Below are 18,498 nucleotides of genomic sequence, written 5' to 3' on the forward strand. Positions count from 1 at the left end.
TGTGTGCCAGGGGGTGCCCTCGCTCTCCCCTCTGGCACAGGGACACGATGGCACCGTGGTCACGCCTGAGGCCACTTTATTGGAGGGAAGGAGTGATTTACCAGGTGGGCAGGGCAGGAGCCGGGTGGGCACCACCCCGGGCACTACCCCTCCAGGGCAGCTATCACGGCCTGGGTGAAATCCAGGGAGGTGGAGTAGCCCCCCATGTCCGCCGTGCGCACCTGCAAGGAGAGGGGAGGGTTAGGGGGGGGAGGGACCCCGGCAAAGGGACCCCCAGCCCCAGCCTGGGCAGTGCCGCCGTGGGACAGGGGCCCTCGGCAGCCCCCAGACTGTCCCTGCACCCCGGGGGCTGGAGGGGGAGCTGTGGGGACACAGGGAGAGGCTGAAGCCCCCCCATGCCCCACAGAAGGTGGGGGGCATCAGACACCCCAAACTGGGTGCCCACAGAAACTGTAGACTGGTTCCAGCACTGCCCCCCTATTGCAGAGCAGCCCCTCCCCAGGCAGAGCTGCTCCTCAGGAGGGGATGGGGGGAGCTGAGGCTGAGCCCCCCTCTCCCCCCAGCCCAGCACCCCCCAGGCTGTGACCCCCCGGGCCGGAGGGAAGCGTTGGACCCTTTATTAGCAAGCAGGAGTTACAGAGCACAGCACAATGACAGCCCAGCTCCCACCCCACAGCAACCCCAGGAGCCACAGGGACCCCTGGGCTCACACTGGGGCTGGTCCCTGGTCCCAGGAGCCACCAGGACCCCCAGGGTGGCACCATGGCTGGTGGTCCCAGGAGCCACAGGGCCCCCTGTCCCTGTGCCAGCAGCAGACGAGGGGAAGGAGGGTGGGGGAGCCCTGTGGTCCTGTTTATTGCTTAAAGCTTCATGGGAATGGTGGTCCCACAGTGACGGGGGTCCCATGGGAATGGTGGTCCCGTAGTCACGAGGGGCCATGGAATGGTGGTCCCACAGTACTGGTGGTCCCAATGTCCCTGGAAGCTGCCTGTGCGTTTGGGGCACTGCCCCGTCCCCCCTGTCACCCCAATGGCCCCTGAGATCCGCCCTGGCCTCCCATGGAGCCATCCCTACTGGGGGAACTGGGACTGGGGGCACGGGGTTACTGGAGGTACTGGGCTGGGCAGGGGGGAGCCCCCCCTTCTCCCGGGGGGGCTGGGGCAGCTGGGCCGGGGCTGGGGAGAGGGGTTGGGGGCCGAGGCGCTGTGGGGCTGCCGGGGGGCCTAAGCCCCGTAGTGGGGGTGCAGGTTGTCAATGACGGACTTGACGAAGTCGGAGGTGGTGGAGTAACCGCCCAAGTCCCGAGTCCGGACCTGCAAATCCAACACAGGGAGGGGAGAAACGGGGAAACTGCTGGTGAACGAGGGAAACAGCTCCCGGAGGGACAGGAGAGGAGAGAGAGGAGCCCCTCGAGTGCCCTGGGGATGGAGCCATGGAGGGGCCCTTGAGCGCCTGGCTAGGACTTGGGGTGGGGAAAAGGCCATGGAGGGTCCCCCAGCCCTGACAGGACCTGGGGTGGGGATGGGGGTCACAGAGGGTCCCTCAAGCACCCTGCCAGGACCCAGGGTGGGGAGAAGGCCATTGAGGGTCCCCCAGCCCTGCCAGAGGTCCCTCCCTTGCCAGCACATGACCCCGGGGACAAGTGCAGGAGAGAGGAGAGGAGAGCAGCCAGGATTCCAGCTGGAAAGAGGAAAGGAGCCAGGATTCCAGCTGGAGAGAGGAGGCAGAATTCCAGCTAGAAGAGAAGAGGCGCTGGAATCCCTGCTGGGAGAGGAGCTGGAATTGCAGCTGAAGAGAGGAGAGGAGCCAGAGCCCCGCCCAGGACACAGAGCAGTGTGACAGGGCACGGTGACACCGCACGGTGACAGAGCCCCGCCCTGCCCGACCCCCGCTCCACACTCACTTTGCCGCCTTTGATCACCTTCTTCACCGCGTCCGAGATCACGTTGGAGTGGTGTTCCAGGCTGGAGAGGGGAGGGCAGTGGGTCAGCCCCCAGCAGCCCCCAGCAGCCCCCCTGCAGCCCCCCAGCAGCCCCCAGGCCCAGCCCAGCACGTACTTGAGGTGCCGCAGCATGTTGGAGGCCGACAGCAGCATGGCCGTGGGGTTGGCGATGTTCCTGCCCACGGCCTGGGCGAAGGGGTGCCGGGCACCCTGCGGGACAGAGGCCAGGGTGAGGGGCCCCGTGCCCCCCTCGGTGTCCCCAGGCCCCCCAGCCCCCAGCCCAGCTCACCAGCTCGAACACGGCGTACTCGGCGCTGTAGCTCTCCCCGGGCACGACGCCCGCGCCGCCCACCAGCCCCGCCGCCAGGTTGTCCACGATGTTCCCGTACAGGTTGGGCATCACCAGCACGTCGAACTGGTACGGGTTCTGCACCAGCTGGGGGGCACGGGGGGCACGTGAGGCCCTGCACGCCTGGGGGCAGCTCAACCCACCCTGGGACAGGGCAGGGGGGCAGAACACGGGGGGGCCTGGGGGGCTGGGTGAGCTCCAAGGTCTCCTCCAGAGCCTGACAGAGCTCCAGGAGAGCTGGAGAGGGGTTTGGACAAGGGATGGAGGGACAGGGCAAGGGTCCAGGTGCAGCTTTCAGGGTTCCAGCTCCTGGGGGAGCAGCAGTGGGTGGTGCAGGAGGGCTCAGGTTTGGGGGCTCACCTGCATGCAGCAGTTGTCGATGATCATGGTGTCGAATTTGATCTTGGGGTACAGCTCTGCCACCTCCTTACAGCACTGCAGGAACAGCCCGTCCCCCAGCTTCCTGCAGAGGGCAAACACCAGGAAGGGTTGGTGGGAAACAGGGGAATGCTTACAGCACCAGGGGTCCAACAGGAACGGCAGGTGCCCAACTGGAACTGGGGTCTGTGATAAGAGTTGGGGCTTCTGGTGCTGCTTTGTTCCTTCCCACCCAGCCCCTCTCTCCCTTTCTGCCACCTCTGAGAGGAATGTGGTTTGTGCCAGGTAAACACACCTGGAGGGACTTGGAGAGCACAATTTCCTGTCTCAAGCACTGTCAAGGCCACAAAAGGAACCTCCCAGGAGATAAAGCAGCAGGGCAGGAACTTGAGGTAAGCACAGCTGGCAGGAATTTACACCAGGAAGGTGCTAATTCCAGGTTTGGTCAGTTAATGCACACCGTCAGATTCCCACATGGCAAACTGGGAAAGGAACTGACTGCTCACACACGGCACCCCAAGTCACGGGAGCATCCATGACCTCCCTGTCAGAGCTTGGGCTGTCCCCAGGGGGGAGAGGACAGCTTTGTTCTGGAGCTGCTGCACCGACCCCAGTCATCGGTACCTGCTCAGCCCCAGAGCCGTGTCCCGCTCCCTGCAGGCCCTGACACCGCTGCCACCACACACCACAGAGGGGACCCCAGGGGTGTCCCAGGCCCCAGGGGACAGTGGTGTCCCCAGGCACTCACATGATGTTGGCCTTGTGCACGGCTGTGACCTTGGCCCGGCCCTTCTTGGTGGCGTAGTCGAAGGCGAACTTGGCGATGCGCTGGGACTTGGCGCGGGTGATGATCTTCAGGCACTCGATCACCCCCTTCACACTCTGGGGGCACAGGGGGGCACACAGGGGGGCACACGGGGGGTCACACACAGCACAACCCCCCCAGCAGGTCCCCAGCACCCCCCTGGCTCGGGCTGGACAGAGTTCTGTCCCCAGGAGCTGGGATTTAGGGTGAGGATGATGATGGCAACAGGCAGATGTCCTGGGGGTTGCTCGCCCCAAATTAAGGACATTTCAGTGCCCCCCCTTCTGCCAGGGCATGAGAATTTGGGGGAGGACTGGCCAAAGGGGTCCCAGCTCACAGAATGTCCTGCCCAGGACAGAAACTGGGAGGCAGTTACTGCTGGGCACTGGTCAGGGGGTGGTGGGAGAGTGACTGGGCATCACTTGTTCCACCCGGGGTCTGTTCATCTCCCTCTCCTTATCACTGTATTTATTATATTGCATTTATGTAATTTATTATGTATAATGTATCATTGTCTGTATTATTCTTGTATGTATATTATAATTGTATTAACAATATTTATATTTTAGTACTGACTGACTGACTGATATTTTAGTACTAGTAGTTAGCATTAGTATTGCTGCTCTTATTATTTTGTTTCAATTATTAAATTTTTCTTATCCCAACCCACGTTCACCTTTTCTTTCTTGTTCTCCTCCCCCAGGGGAGGGAGAGGGGGGTACTGAGGGCTGGGGTTGACCCAGGACAACATCCATGTCCCTTTTTTCTCCTGCAGCCCCCCCATCCTCACTGGGGCTGGGTGTGTTCATGTCCCTAAAACCTCCTGTAATTCCATCACTGCTGCTCCAGGCGCTTCCACACTGTGCTCAGCATGGAATCAGGGAATCATGGGATGGGTTGGGTTGGAGAGAACCAAGAGCTCATCCAGCCTCACCCAGGGACACCTTCCACTACCCCAGGGCTTGGACACTCCCAGGGATCCAGGGGCAGCCACAGCTTCTCTGGGAAATTCATTCCAGGGCCTCCCCACCCTCCCAGCCAGGAATTCCTGCCCAATATCCCATCTATCCCTGCCCTCTGGCACTGGGAACACATGTCCCTCCAGGCCTTGTCCCCAGTCCCTCTCCAGCTCTCCTGGAGCCCCTTTAGGCCCTGCAAGTGGCTCCAAGGTCTCCCTGGAGCCTTCTCTTCTCCAGGCTGGCCATTCCCGGCTGTGCCAGGCTGGCTCCTGGCCCCGGGCAGTGCCCACCCCAGCAGTGCCCACCTCGGCAGTGCCCACCCTGGTCAGTGCCCACCCCGATTGCCCACCCCGGCAGTGCCCACCCCGATTGCCCACCCCGATTGCCCACCCCGATTGCCCACCCCGGCAGTGCCCACCCCGATTGCCCACCCCGATTGCCCACCCCGATTGCCCAGCCCGGCAGTGCCCACCTCGTGCTCCAGGGAGCTGTACTCGCCCTCGGTCTGCTCGCGGATGATCACCAGGTCCAGGTTGTTGTGCCGGGTCTGGTACCCGGGCAGGCTCTTCACGTGCACCACGTTGGCAAACAGGTCCAGCTTCCGCCTGGCAGGGAGGGCAGGGCTGGGCTGGGACACGGGGGCACCCCCGGGACCCCGGGGCAGTGGGGTCACAACGGGCAGGGTCACACCCAGCAGGGTCACACTGGGCAGGGTCACTCTGGGCAGGGTCACTCTGGGCAGGGTCACTCTGGGCAGGGTCACACTGAGTTATGAGTAATTAACAGGGACTTCCCAGTAATTGCACCCAATAACTCACTAATTATCAATTCATAGGGCTTTCCCAATGATTGTCCACAATAGCTCAGTAATTATCAATTAATAGGGCTTTTCCAGTGATTATCCTCAATAACTCGGTAATCAGTAATTAATAGGGCTTTCCCAGTGAATGTCCCCAATAACTCATTCATTACTAATTAATTACTAATTTAATAATTTTTAATTAATTGATCCAGTGATTATCCCCAATAACTCAGTAATTAGGAATTAATAGGGGTTTCCCAGTGACCACAATAACTCATTAATTAGTAATTAATAAGGTTTTCCCAGTGAATGTCCCCAATAACTCATTAATTACTAATTAACAATTAGTAATTGATTATTAATTAATTGATCCAGTGATTATCCCCAATAACTCAGTAATTAGGAATTAATAGGAATTTCCCAGTGACTGACCACAATAACTCATTAATTAGGAATTAATAGGGCGTTCCCATGGATTGCCACAATAACTCAGTAATTAATAATTAATAGGGCTTTTCCAATGATTGCACCCAATAACTCATTAATTAGTAATTAATAGGGATTTCCCACTGATTGACCCCAAAAACTCATTAATTACTAATTATAGGGTTTTCCCACTGATTGTCCCCAATAACTCATTAAATAGTAATAGGGTTTTCCTACTGATTATCCCCAATAACTCACTAATTACTAATTAAGAGGGCTTTCCCACTGACTGTCCCCAGTAGCTCAGCAATTAGGAATTAATAGGGCTTTCCCACTGATTGACCCCAATAACTCATTATTAGGAATTAACAGGGTTTTCCCTGTGATTGTCCCCAATAACTCATTATTAGGAATTACTAGGGGTTTTCCCTGTGATTGCTCCCATTAACTCATTAATTAGAAACTAATAGGTCTTTCGTAGTCATTGTCCCCAGAAACTCATTAATTAGGAATTGACAGAGTTTTCCCAGGGATTGCTCCCAATAACTCACTAATTAATAATTAATAGGGCTTTCCAAGTGAATGTTGCCAATAACTCATTAATTACTAATTAATACTTATTAATTATCGATTAATTGATCCAGTGATTATGCCAAATAACTCAGTAATTAGGAATTAATAGGGTTTTCCCAGTGAATGTCCCCAATAACTCATTCATTACTAATTAACAATTAGTAATTATTTAATAATTCTTAATTAATTGATCCAGTGATTATCCCCAATAACTCAGGAATTAGGAATTAATAGGGTTTTTCCAATGACTCACCTCAACAACTCACTAATTAGGAATTAATAGGGGTTTCCCAGGGACTGACCACAATATCTCATTAATTAGGAATTAACAGGGCTTTCCCAGTGAATGTTCCCAATAACTCATTCATTACTAATTAACAATTAGTAATTAATTATTAATTAATTGGTCCAGTGATTATCCCCAATAACTCAGTAATTAGGAATTAATAGGGGTTTCCCAGTGACTGACCACAATAACTCATTAATTAGGAATTAATAGGGCGTTCCCATGGATTGCCACAATAACTCAGTAATTAATAATTAATAGGGCTTTTCCAATGATTGCACCCAATAACTCATTAATTAGTAATTAATAGGGATTTCCCACTGATTGACCCCAAAAACTCATTAAATAGTAATAGGGCTTTCCTACTGATTATCCCCAATAACTCACTAATTACTAATTAAGAGGGCTTTCCCACTGACTGTCCCCAGTAGCTCAGCAATTAGGAATTAATAGGGCTTTCCCACTGATTGACCCCAATAACTCATTATTAGGAATTAATAGGGTTTTCCCAGTGATTGTCCCCAATAACTCAGTAATTAGGAATTACTAGGGGTTTTCCCTGTGATTGCTCCCATTAACTCATTAATTAGAAATTAATAGGTCTTTCCTAGTCATTGTCCCCAGAAACTCATTAATTAGGAATTGACAGAGTTTTCCCAGGGATTGCTCCCAATAACTCACTAATTAATAATTAATAGGGCTTTCCAAGTGAATGTCCCCAATAACTCATTAATTATTAATTAATACTTATTAATTAATTATCGACTAATTGATCCAGTGATTATCCCAAAAAACTCAGTAATTAGGAATTAATAGGGCTTTCCCAGTGAATGTCCCTAATAACTCATTAATTACTAATTAACAATTAGTAATTAATTATTATTCAATTAATAAGTAATTGATCCAGTGATTATCCCCAATAACTCAGTAATTAGGAATTAATAGGGGTTTCCTAGTGACTGACCACAATAACTCATTAATTATTAATTAATAGGGCTTTCCCAGTGACTGTCCCCAGTAACTCAGTAATTACTAATTAATAGGGCTTTCCCACTGATTGTCCCCAATAACTCAGTAATTATTAATCAATAGGGCTTTCCTAATGGTTGCCCCCCATAACTCATTAGCTAGGAATTAACACGACTTTCCCACTGATTGACCCCAGAAACTCATTAATTAGGAATTAATAAGTTTTTTCCAGTGACTGACCCCAATATCTCAGTAATTATTAATTAATAGGGCTTTCCTACTGATTATCCCCAATAACTCACTAATTATTAATTAAGAGGGCTTTCCCACTGACTGTCCCCAGTAACTCAGTAATTAGGAATTAATAGGGCTTTCCCACTGATTGTCCCCAATAACTCATTATTAGGAATTAACAGGGTTTTCCCAGTGATTGTCCCCAATAACTCATTATTAGGAATTACTAGGGGTTTTTCCCTGTGATTGCTCCCATTAACTCATTAATTAGAAATTAATAGGTCTTTCCTAGTCATTGTCCCCAGTAAATCATTAATTAGGAATTGACAGAGTTTTCCCAGGGATTGCCCCCAATAACTCACTAATTAATAATTAATAGGGCGTTCACAGTGAATGTCCCCAATAACTCATTAATTACTAATTAACAATTAGTAATTAATTATCGATTAATTGATCCACTGATTATCCCAAATAATTAAGTAATTAGGAATTAATAGGGCTTTCCCAGTGAATGTCCCCAATAATTAATTCATTACTAATTAACAATTATTAATTATTTAATAATTCTTAATTAATTGATCCAGTGATTATCCCCAATAACTCAGGAATTAGGAATTAATAGGGTTTCTCCAATGACTCACCTCAACAACTCAGTAATTAGGAATTAATAGGGGTTTCCAAGTGACCACAATAACTCATTAATTAGTAATTAATAAGGTTTTCCCAGTGAATGTCCCCAATAAGTCATTAATTACTAATTAACAATTAGTAATTGATTATTAATTAATTGATCCAGTGATTATCCCCAATAACTCAGTAATTAGGAATTAATAGGGGTTTCCCAGTGACTGACCACAATAACTCATTAATTAGGAATTAATAGGGCGTTCCCATGGATTGCCACAATAACTCAGTAATTAATAATTAATAGGGCTTTTCCAATGATTGCACCCAATAACTCATTAATTAGTAATTAATAGGGATTTCCCACTGATTGACCCCAAAAACTCATTAATTACTAATTATAGGGTTTTCCCACTGATTGTCCCCAATAACTCATTAAATAGTAATAGGGTTTTCCTACTGATTATCCCCAATAACTCACTAATTACTAATTAAGAGGGCTTTCCCACTGACTGTCCCCAGTAGCTCAGCAATTAGGAATTAATAGGGCTTTCCCACTGATTGACCCCAATAACTCATTATTAGGAATTAATAGGGTTTTTCCCTGTAATTGCTCCCATTAACTCATTAATTAGAAATTAATAGGTCTTTCGTAGTCATTGTCCCCAGAAACTCATTAATTAGGAATTGACAGAGTTTTCCCAGGGATTGCTCCCAATAACTCACTAATTAATAATTAATAGGGCTTTCCCAGTGAATGTTCCCAATAACTCATTCATTACTAATTAACAATTAGTAATTAATTATTATTTAATTACTAAGTAATTGATCCAGTGATTATCCCAAATAACTCAGTAATTAGAATTAATAGGGGTTTCCTAGTGACTGACCACAATAACTCATTAATTATTAATTAATAGGGCTTTCCCAGTGAGTGTCCCCAGTAACTCAGGAATAACTAATTAAAGGGCTTTCCCACTGACTGACCACAATAACTCAGTAATTATTAATTAATAGGGGTTTCCTAATGGTTGCCCCCCATAACTCATTAACTAGGAATTAACACGACTTTCCCACTGATTGACCCCAGAAACTCATTAATTAGGAATTAATAAGTTCTTTCCAGTGACTGACCCCAATATCTCAGTAATTATTAATTAATAGGGCTTTCCTACTGATTATCCCCAATAACTCGTTAATTATTAATTAAGAGGGCTTTCCCACTGATTGTCCCCAATAACTCATTATTAGGAATTACCAGGGGTTTTCCCTGTGATTGCTCCCATTAACTCATTAATTAGAAACTAACAGGTCTTTCCTAGTCATTGTCCCCAGTAACTCATTAATTAGGAATTGACAGAGTTTTCCCAGGGATTGCCCCCAATAACTCACTAATTAATAATTAATAGGGTTTTCCCAGTGAATGTTCCCAATAACTCATTAATTACTAATTAATACTTATTAATTAATTATCGATTAATTGATCCAGTGATAACTCAGTAATTAGGAATTAATAGGGCTTTCCCAGTGAATGTCCCTAATAACTCATTAATAATTAACAATTAGTAATTAATTATTATTTAATTAATAAGTAATTGATCCAGTGATTATCCCAAATAACTCAGTAATTAGGAATTAATAGGGTTTTTCCAATGACTCACCTCAACAACTCACTAATTAGGAATTAATAGGGCTTTCCCAGTGACTGTCCCCAGTAACTCAGGAATAACTAATTAAAGGGCTTTCCCACTGATTGTCCACAATAACTCAGTAATTATTAATTAATAGGGGTTTCCTAATGGTTGCCCCCCATAACTCATTAACTAGGAATTAACAGGACTTTCCCACTGATTGACCCCAGAAACTCATTAATTAGGAATTAATAAGTTTTTTCCAGTGACTGACCCCAATATCTCAGTAATTAGGAATTAATAGGGCTTTCCTACTGATTATCCCCAATAACTCACTAATTACTAATTAAGAGGGCTTTCCCACTGACTGTCCCCAGTAGCTCAGTAATTAGGAATTAATAGGGCTTTCCCACTGATTGACCCCAATAACTCATTATTAGGAATTAATAGGGTTTTCCCTGTGATTGTCCCCAATAACTCAGTAATTAGGAATTACTAGGGTTTTTCCCTGTGATTGTCCCCAATAACTCATTAATTAGAAACTAATAGGTCTTTCCTAGTCATTGTCCCCAGAAACTCATTAATTAGGAATTGACAGAGTTTTCCCAGTGACTGACCCCAATAACTCCGCAATTAGTAATTAATAGGGCTTTCCTAGTGATTGTCCCCAATAACTCATTAATTACTAATTAACAATTAGTAATTAATTATCGATTAATTGATCCAGTGATTATCCCAAATAATTAAGTAATTAGGAATTTATAGGGCTTTCCCAGTGAATGTTCCCAATAATTCATTAATTATTAATTAACAATTAGTAATTATTTAATAATTCTTAATTAATTGATCCAGTGATTATCCCCAATAACTCAGTAATTAGGAATTAATAGGGTTTTTCCAATGACTCACCTCAACAACTCAGTAATTAGGAATTAATAAGACTTTCCCAGTGAATGTCCCCAATAACTTATTAATTACTAATTAACAATTAGTAATTAATTATTAATTAATTGATCCAGTGATTATCCCCAATAACTCAGTAATTAGGAATTAATAGGGGTTTCCCAGTGACTGACCACAATAACTCATTAATTACTAATTAATAGGGCGTTCCCATGGATTGCCACAATAACTCATTAATTACTAATTAGTAGGGTATTCCCAGTGAGTGTCCCCAAAAACTCAGTAATTAATTATTAATAGGGCTTTCCCAGGGATTATTCCCAAAAACTCATTAATTAGTAATTAAGATGGTTTAGCCAATAATTGACCACAAAAACTCATTAATTACTACTTATAGGGTTTTCCCACTGACTGTCCCCAATAACTCATTAAATTGTAATAGGGCTTTCCTACTGATTATCCCCAATAACTCATTAATTATTAATTAATAGGGTTTTCCCACTGACCCTCCCCAGTAGCTCAGTAATTAGGAATTAATAGGGCTTTCCCACTGATTGACCCCAATAACTCATTATTAGGAATTAATATGGTTTTTCCCTGTGATTGCTCCCATTAACTCATTAATTAGAAACTAACAGGTCTTTCGTAGTCATTGTCCCCAGAAACTCATTAATTAGGAATTGACAGAGTTTTCCCAGGGATTGCTCCCAATAACTCACTAATTAATAATTAATAGGGCTTTCCCAGTGAATGTCCCCAATAACTCATTAATTACTAATTAATAATTAGTAATTAATTATCGATTAATTGATCCAGTGATTATCCCAAATAATTAAGTAATTAGGAATTAATAGGGTTTTCCCAGTGAATGTCCCCAATAACTAATTTGTTACTAATTAACAACCATTTATTAATTATTAATTAATAATTAATTGATCCAGTAATTATCCCCAATAACTCAATAATTAGGAATTAATAGGGCTTTTCCAGTGAATCACCTCAACAACTCACTAATTAGGAATTAATAGGGGTTTCCCAGTGACTGACCACAAAAACTCAGTAATTATTAATTAATAGGGCTTTCCTAATGATTGCCCCCCATAAATCATTAACTAGGAATTAACAGGACTTTCCCACTGATTGCCCCCAAAAACTCATTAATTATTAATTAATAAGTTTTTTCCAGTGACTGACCCCAATAACTCAGTAATTAGGAATTAATAGGGTTTTCCTAGTGATTGTCCCCAATAACTCAGTAATTAATTATTGAGGGCTTTCCCAATGATTGTCCCCAAAACCTCATTAATTATTAATTAATAGGGTTTTCCCAGTGACTGTCCCCAATAACTCAGTAATTTGGAATTAATAAGGCTTTCCTAATGATTGCCCCCAATAACTCATTAATTATTAATTAACAGGACTTTCCCACTGACTGACCCCAAAAACTCATTAATTAGTAATAGGGCTTTCCTAGTCATTGTCCTCAGTAACTCAGTAATTAGTAATTAATCGGGTTTTCTCAGTGAGTGTCCCCAGTAACTCAGTAATTAGTAATTAATGGGGCATTCCCAGTGATTGCTCCCTATCAGTACTAGTAATTAGTAATTAATAATTAGTAACTAATAGGGCATTCCCAGTGATTGTTCCCTATCAGTACTAGTAATTAGTAATTAATAATTAGTAATTAATAGGGCATTCCCAGTGACTGTTCCCTATAAGTACTAGTAATTAGTAATTAATAATTAGTAACTAATAGGGCATTCCCAGTGACTGTTCCCTATAAGTACTAGTAATTAGTAATTAATAATTAGTAACTAATAGGGCATTCCCAGTGATTGTTCCCTATCAGTACTAGCAATCAGTAATTAGTAATTAATAATTAGTAATTAATGGGGCATTCCCAGTGATTGTTCCCTATCAGTACTAGTAATTAGTAATTAGTAATTAGTAACTAATAGGGCATTCCCAGTGATTGTTCCCTGTCAGTACTGGGGACCACGCCCCATATCCAGGACCCCCAAGGCATGAGGATCACAGTGCCCAGGGACAGCTCCAGGTCACAGAGGGTCCCTCAGGATCTTCTGCTTCCCAATAAATGACTCATCAATTATTAATTAGCGGGGTTTGCCCAGCGATTCCCCCTGTGAGCACTGGGGGCCACCCCCCTCTCCAGGACCCCCTGGCAGTGGGATCACTGACCCAGGGCCACACGTGGGCCCTCAGGAGTTTGGCTTCCAGGCCACAGCCAGGCCCTCGGGATTTTCTGCTCCCCAGCAGCTCATTAACTATTAATTAACACACTTCCCCAGCATGGGCAGGTGCCAGGGCCCTCCCTCACCTGAGCCTCATGTCATAGGATGCCAGGTCTCCCTTGTACTCCATGGGCGTGTGGATCTTCCCTGCAGGACACGGGGCAGGGTGAGGATATGGGGCAGGACAAGGACACGGAGCAGGACAAGGACATGGAGCAGGATGAGGACATGGAGCAGGACAAGGACATGGGGCAGGATGAGCACATGGAGCAGGATGAGCACATGGAGCAGGATGAGGATATGGGGCAGGATGAGGATAGGGGGCAGGATGAGCACATGGAGCAGGATGAGGATAGGGGGCAGGATGAGCACATGGAGCAGGATGAGGATATGGGGCAGGATGAGGATATGGGGCAGGATGATGAGCACACTGAGCAGGACAAGGACGTGGAGGAGGATGAACACATGGAGCAGGATGAGGAGATGGGGCAGGATGAGCACATGGAGCAGGATGAGGATATGGGGCAGGATGAGGACATGAAGCAGAATGAGCACACGGGGCAGGATGAGGATATGGGGCAGGATGAGCACACGGGGTAGGATGAGCACAAAGGGCAGGAGAGCACATGGGGCAGGATGAACACAAGGAGCAGGATGAGCACAAAGGGCAGGATGAGCACAAGGGGCAGGATGAGCACAAGGGGCAGGATGAGCACAAAGGGCAGGATGAGCACACGGAGCAGGACGAGGACATGGAGGAGGATGAACACAAGGAGTAGGATGAGCACAAAGGGCAGGATGAACACAAAGGGCAGGATGAGCACAAAGGGCAGGATGAGCACAAAGGGCAAGAGAGCACACGGAGCAGGATGAGGATATGGGGCAGGACAAGGACATGGGGCAGGATGAGCACACGGAGCACAGGGACATGCCCTGCCCCAGGGGCAGTGAGGGGGGGCCCGGGGGGCTCCAGCAGCCCCTCAGCCAGGGGTGGGGGCCGAGCTGTTGGACACGGAGCCCCCCGAGCCCCTGGGCTGCCCGGGGGGCTCTGGGTTCCCAGCAGGAGCTGGGCTGAGCCCCGAGGGTGCCGGGTGTGCCCGGGCACAGCTCACCTATGAGGGCCACCTTGCTCTCCTTCATGGAGTCCACGACGCGGTCCAGCTTCTCCTCGGACGCCGTGTTCTGCACCTCGCTCAGGTGGTGCTCGTCGAACACCACGGGGACACTGGCAGCCTGGCACAGGGGGGAGTCACCCGGGGCCCCTGGGGACGTGGCACTGCCCGGGACAGGGGGGTCTGGCAGCCCTGACCCAGCCAGGCCCCGCTCAGGGAACTGGGATCATGGAAAGCTGACCCTGGACCTCGGGGTCGCTTCAGTGGAGCAGTGACACTGATAAAATCGTGGAATATTTAGGGTGGGAAATACCTCTGAGACACCCCCAGCACTGCCCAGGCCACCCCTGACCATGTCCCCAAGTGCCACATCCACAGGGTGTTAAATCCCCCCAGGGATGGGGACTCCCCCCTGCCCTGGGCAGCTGTGCCAGGGCTGGACAGCCCTTTCCAGGGGGAATTTCCCAGTATCCAACCTAAATCCCTCCAAGGCTGGTGACCACCCCATGCCATGGGCAGCCTGTACCAGGGCTGGAGAGCCCTTTCCAGGAGGAATTTTCCAGGAAGGAGTTTTCCAGTTGTGTAACTGCTATGGTGCCCCTTGCCTGTACCCGTGGCAGGGCAGGACTCGTGTGACAGACAAGGGACTGCTCCCGAGTGCCCCCGAGTTCGGCAGTGAGGACACAGGGCCCAGGACACCCAGGGATGCCGGGCAGTGCCAGCCCTGCCCCGGGACAGCAGGAGGGGCTGTGGGGCCGGGCTCTGTCCCGGGGACAGCAGGAGGGGCTGTGGGGCCGGGCTCTGTCCCGGGACAGCAGGAGGGGCTGTGGGGCTGGGCTCTGTCCTGGGGACAGCAGGAGGGGCTGTGGGGCCGGGCTCTGTCCCGGGACAGCAGGAGGGGCTGTGGGGCCGGGCTCTGCCCCGGGCAGGGTCCTTACCTTGAACACCTCCTTGACGGCGTGCATGAGCTCCGGGCCTACTCCATCCCCCGGGAGCATCGTCACCTGGAACGTGCCCTCGGCCTTGGCATTCTGGGACTGCAGGGACACGGGGGGGTCAGGGCCAGGGCACCCCCAGGGGAGGGTCACCTGCACCAGGGGCAAAATGTCCCCCCCACAGCACACATCTGCTGTGGGCACAGGGACACCGAGCTCACAGGGCTCGGGGGTCTTACAGCATCATGGAATGCTGGGTTGGAAAAGCCCCTGAGCCCCCAGCACTGCCAGGGACACCCCTGACTGTGTCCCCAAGTGCCACATCCACAGGGTGTTAAATCCCCCCAGGGATGGAGACTTCCCCCCTGCCCTGGGCAGCTGTGCCAGGGCTGGACAGCCCTTTCCAGGGGGAATTTCCCCACTATCCAACCTAAATCCCTCCAAGGCTGGTGATCACCCCATGCCATGGGCAGCCTGTACCAGGGCTGGACAGCCCTTTCCAGGAGGAATTTTCCCAGTATCCAACCTGAGCCTCCCCTGGCACAGCTGGAGGCCGTTCCCTCTCCTCCTGTCCCTTATTCCCTGGCAACAGAGCCCGACCCCCCCCGGCTCCCCCCTCCTGTCAGGGGGGTTGCAGAGCCAGAAGGTCCCCCCTGAGCCTCCTTTTCTCCAGGCTGAGCCCCCCCAGCTGCTCCAGCTGCTCCTGTTGCTCCAGCCCCTTCCCCAGCTCCGTTCCCTGGACACGCTCCAGCCCCTTGATGTCCTGGGAAGGGCCCAAACCTGCCCACGAATTGGGGGTGTGACCCCCCCAGTGCTGCTCTGCCCTGTCCTGAGGCCACCCCAGGGTGACACCTGAGCACAGGGGACACCCGACACCCCGACCCTGTGCCAGTGCAGAGACCTTTTCCTCAGGCAGCACTTCCTGAAATAGCCTCTCCCTGTGCCCAGCAGATTCCATGAGCTGCCAGCAGGGCTGGTGCTCCTGACCCTTCCCATGGGAGTCTCCCCCCTCCCCCTGAGCTCCCACAACCTCACAGATTTTTGCCAAACACGAGTTTTGTGGCCCAGGACCCAAATCAGCCCCATAGATAATTCCTGGGTCGTTCCACACCCACCCCTGCCCCCTCCAGAGCTGTCTGCTGTCCTGACACCCTCCTTCCACTGCTCCCACCTTCCTCAGCCCGGAATTCCCTGCTCAGAGCTGGGATCCAACATGGATCTCCCAGATCCAGCATCAGGGATCCACAGGCAGGGACAGGGATTTACCCACAAGAACACGAGGGGACAGGCAGTGGGACTCCAGAATTCCACGTGGCCATGGGAAGGGGGAATGAAGGAGCAAGGGGAGACTGAAAGAGGAGTCATAAATTTGGAGCTTTAATATCCTGGGATCAGATTTCCAGAGCTCACACTCTCAGCCAGGAAATACCAGGAGGCAAAGCTGAGGGACAGGCAGGGCTGGGCCTGGCTCAAGGGCACGGGGACACCCCGGGCTCAGCCCTTCCCTCACGTCCTGAACAGCTCTGCACATGGATCAGGGAATCTTCTGGGTGGGAAAAGCCTCAGAGACCCCCCAGTCTCCCAAAGCCACCCCTGACCATGTCCCCAAGTGCCACATCCACAGGGCTGGGGACTCCCCCCTGCCCTGGGCAGCTGTGCCAGGGCTGGACAGGAGGAATTCCAGGAGCAATTTCCCCATATCCAACCTGACCCTCCCCTAGCACAGCCCGAGGCCATTCCCCTTGTCCTGTCCCTTGTTCCCTGGAAGCAGAGCCCGACCCCCCCGGCTCCCCCTCCTGTCAGGGAGTTGTGGGGAGGAGAAGGTCCCCCCGAGCCCCTTTTCCCCCCTCATCCCCCACTCCCACCCCCATTCCCACCCCGCTGCCCCCTCACCTTGGCCTGGGCCATCTGTGGGAGGGCGGCCGTGGTTCTCAGGCCCCTCCACCCCCCGAGGCTCTGGGCACGCAGGAGGCCCTGGGGGGGGCCACGGGAGGGTCAGAGGTCAGACAGCCCCGTCGGGGGGTGCCCCCCATCCCCAAACACCCCCCGACCCCCCAGGCTGGGCTGACACCCCCCCACTCCCCACATGTTCCTCCAGCCCAAAGTAACCCCCGGACCAGCCACCCCCAAAGTGAGTAGACCCTCAGCCCGAACCCCCTCAAAAAATTAACAACTCCCCAAGTCCGACACTCCCCAACCCGATCCCCCCACCCTGAACAGCCCCCCCGAAATGACCCCCCAGCCCTGACCTTACACCCTGTCCCAGACTGACCCCCTGACCCCAAAGTGACCCCTCACCCCCCACCCACCGACCCCTCCGACCCGGACGGACCCTTCACCCCTAGAGCCCCGACCTTGACCCCAGCCCAGTGTGACACCCCCCGGCCCAGACAGACCCCCAGCCCAGCCCAGCCCGACCCCCCAAACCGGGTGTGACCCCACAGCCGGTGTGACCCCCTGACCCGCACAGCCCGACCCCTCTCTCCCCGGCCACCCCCCCCGCCCCTGTGCCCCCCGATGCCGCCCGCCGTGCCCGCAGACCCCCTGTCCCCGCTGTCCCCCCGTCCCCCCTCACCGCCGCCGCCCGGCTCGCGCCCAGCGCCGCCATCTTTGCGGCCCCACAATGCACCGCGCGGCACGTGACCACAGTGGGCGGGGCCGGGAGCGCTCCGCGGCGCCCCCTGGCGGGCAGGGGAGGCACTGCGGGGACGGGACCCCCCGGGACACCCCGGGACCTTTGGGGACCCCCCGGGACCCTTGGGGACACCCCGGGACCTTTGGGGACCCCCCGGGACCCTTGGGGACACCCCGGGACCTTTGGGGACACCCCGGGACCCTCGGGGACACCCAGAGACCTTTGGGGACACTCCGGGACCTTTGGGGACACCCAGGGATCTTTGGGGACACCCTGGGACCCTCAGGGACACCCCAGGACCTTTGGGGACACCCAGGGACCCCTGGGGACACCCTGGGAGCTTTGGGGACACCCCGGGATCCTTGGGGACACCCCGGGACCCCTTGGGACACCCAGGGACCTTTGGGGACACCCAGGGACCTTTGAGGACACCCAGGGACCCTCGGGGACACCCCGGGACCTTTGGGGACACCCAGAGGCCCTTGGGGACACCCCGAGACCCCTGGGGACACCCCGGGACCCCTGGGGACACTCAGGGACCCTCGGGGACACCCCAGGACCCTTGGGGACACCCCGGAACCTTTGGGGACACCCAGGGACCCCTGGGGACACCCTGGGAGCTTTGGGGACACCCCGGGATCCTTAGGGACACCCCGGGACCCCTTGGGACAACCCGGGACCTT

General features: G+C 51.3%; 1 protein-coding gene and 2 long non-coding RNA genes across 4 annotated transcripts; 1 reads left to right on the forward strand and 2 right to left on the reverse strand.

Annotated features, from left to right (window-relative positions):
• Positions 1-59: 59 nt before the first annotated feature.
• IDH3B (isocitrate dehydrogenase (NAD(+)) 3 non-catalytic subunit beta) lies at positions 60-17,839 on the reverse strand. 2 transcript variants are annotated; one of them, XM_051774842.1, is made up of 12 exons: positions 17,756-17,839; positions 17,074-17,154; positions 15,184-15,282; positions 14,246-14,366; positions 13,220-13,280; positions 4,906-5,038; positions 3,418-3,551; positions 2,652-2,754; positions 2,232-2,378; positions 2,058-2,152; positions 1,904-1,964; positions 60-221 (listed from the first exon to the last, which is right to left on the reverse strand). In XM_051774842.1, exons 1-12 carry the CDS (start codon positions 17,786-17,788, stop codon positions 144-146), a joined length of 1,146 nt encoding a protein of 381 aa, XP_051630802.1. In that variant the 5' UTR covers positions 17,789-17,839; the 3' UTR covers positions 60-143. The 2 variants fall into 2 exon arrangements, with proteins under 2 accessions (XP_051630802.1, XP_051630801.1); XM_051774841.1 differs by lacking the exon at positions 60-221 and adding an exon at positions 583-1,313.
• On the reverse strand, positions 6,142-13,207 carry LOC127464518 (uncharacterized). The gene is made up of 3 exons (XR_007901415.1): positions 12,871-13,207; positions 12,180-12,537; positions 6,142-8,730 (listed from the first exon to the last, which is right to left on the reverse strand). It is a non-coding gene; the product is annotated as an uncharacterized LOC127464518 (long non-coding RNA).
• On the forward strand, positions 6,587-11,054 carry LOC127464521 (uncharacterized). Its single transcript, XR_007901419.1, has 3 exons — positions 6,587-6,645; positions 9,940-9,990; positions 10,919-11,054. It is a non-coding gene; the product is annotated as an uncharacterized LOC127464521 (long non-coding RNA).
• Positions 17,840-18,498: the final 659 nt, after the last annotated feature.

The sequence above is a fragment of the Manacus candei genome, unplaced genomic scaffold, assembly GCF_025592945.1.
Source record: "Manacus candei isolate 608988 ecotype Guabito, Panama unplaced genomic scaffold, ASM2559294v1 h1tg000230l, whole genome shotgun sequence".
Lineage (NCBI taxonomy): Eukaryota > Metazoa > Chordata > Aves > Passeriformes > Pipridae > Manacus > Manacus candei.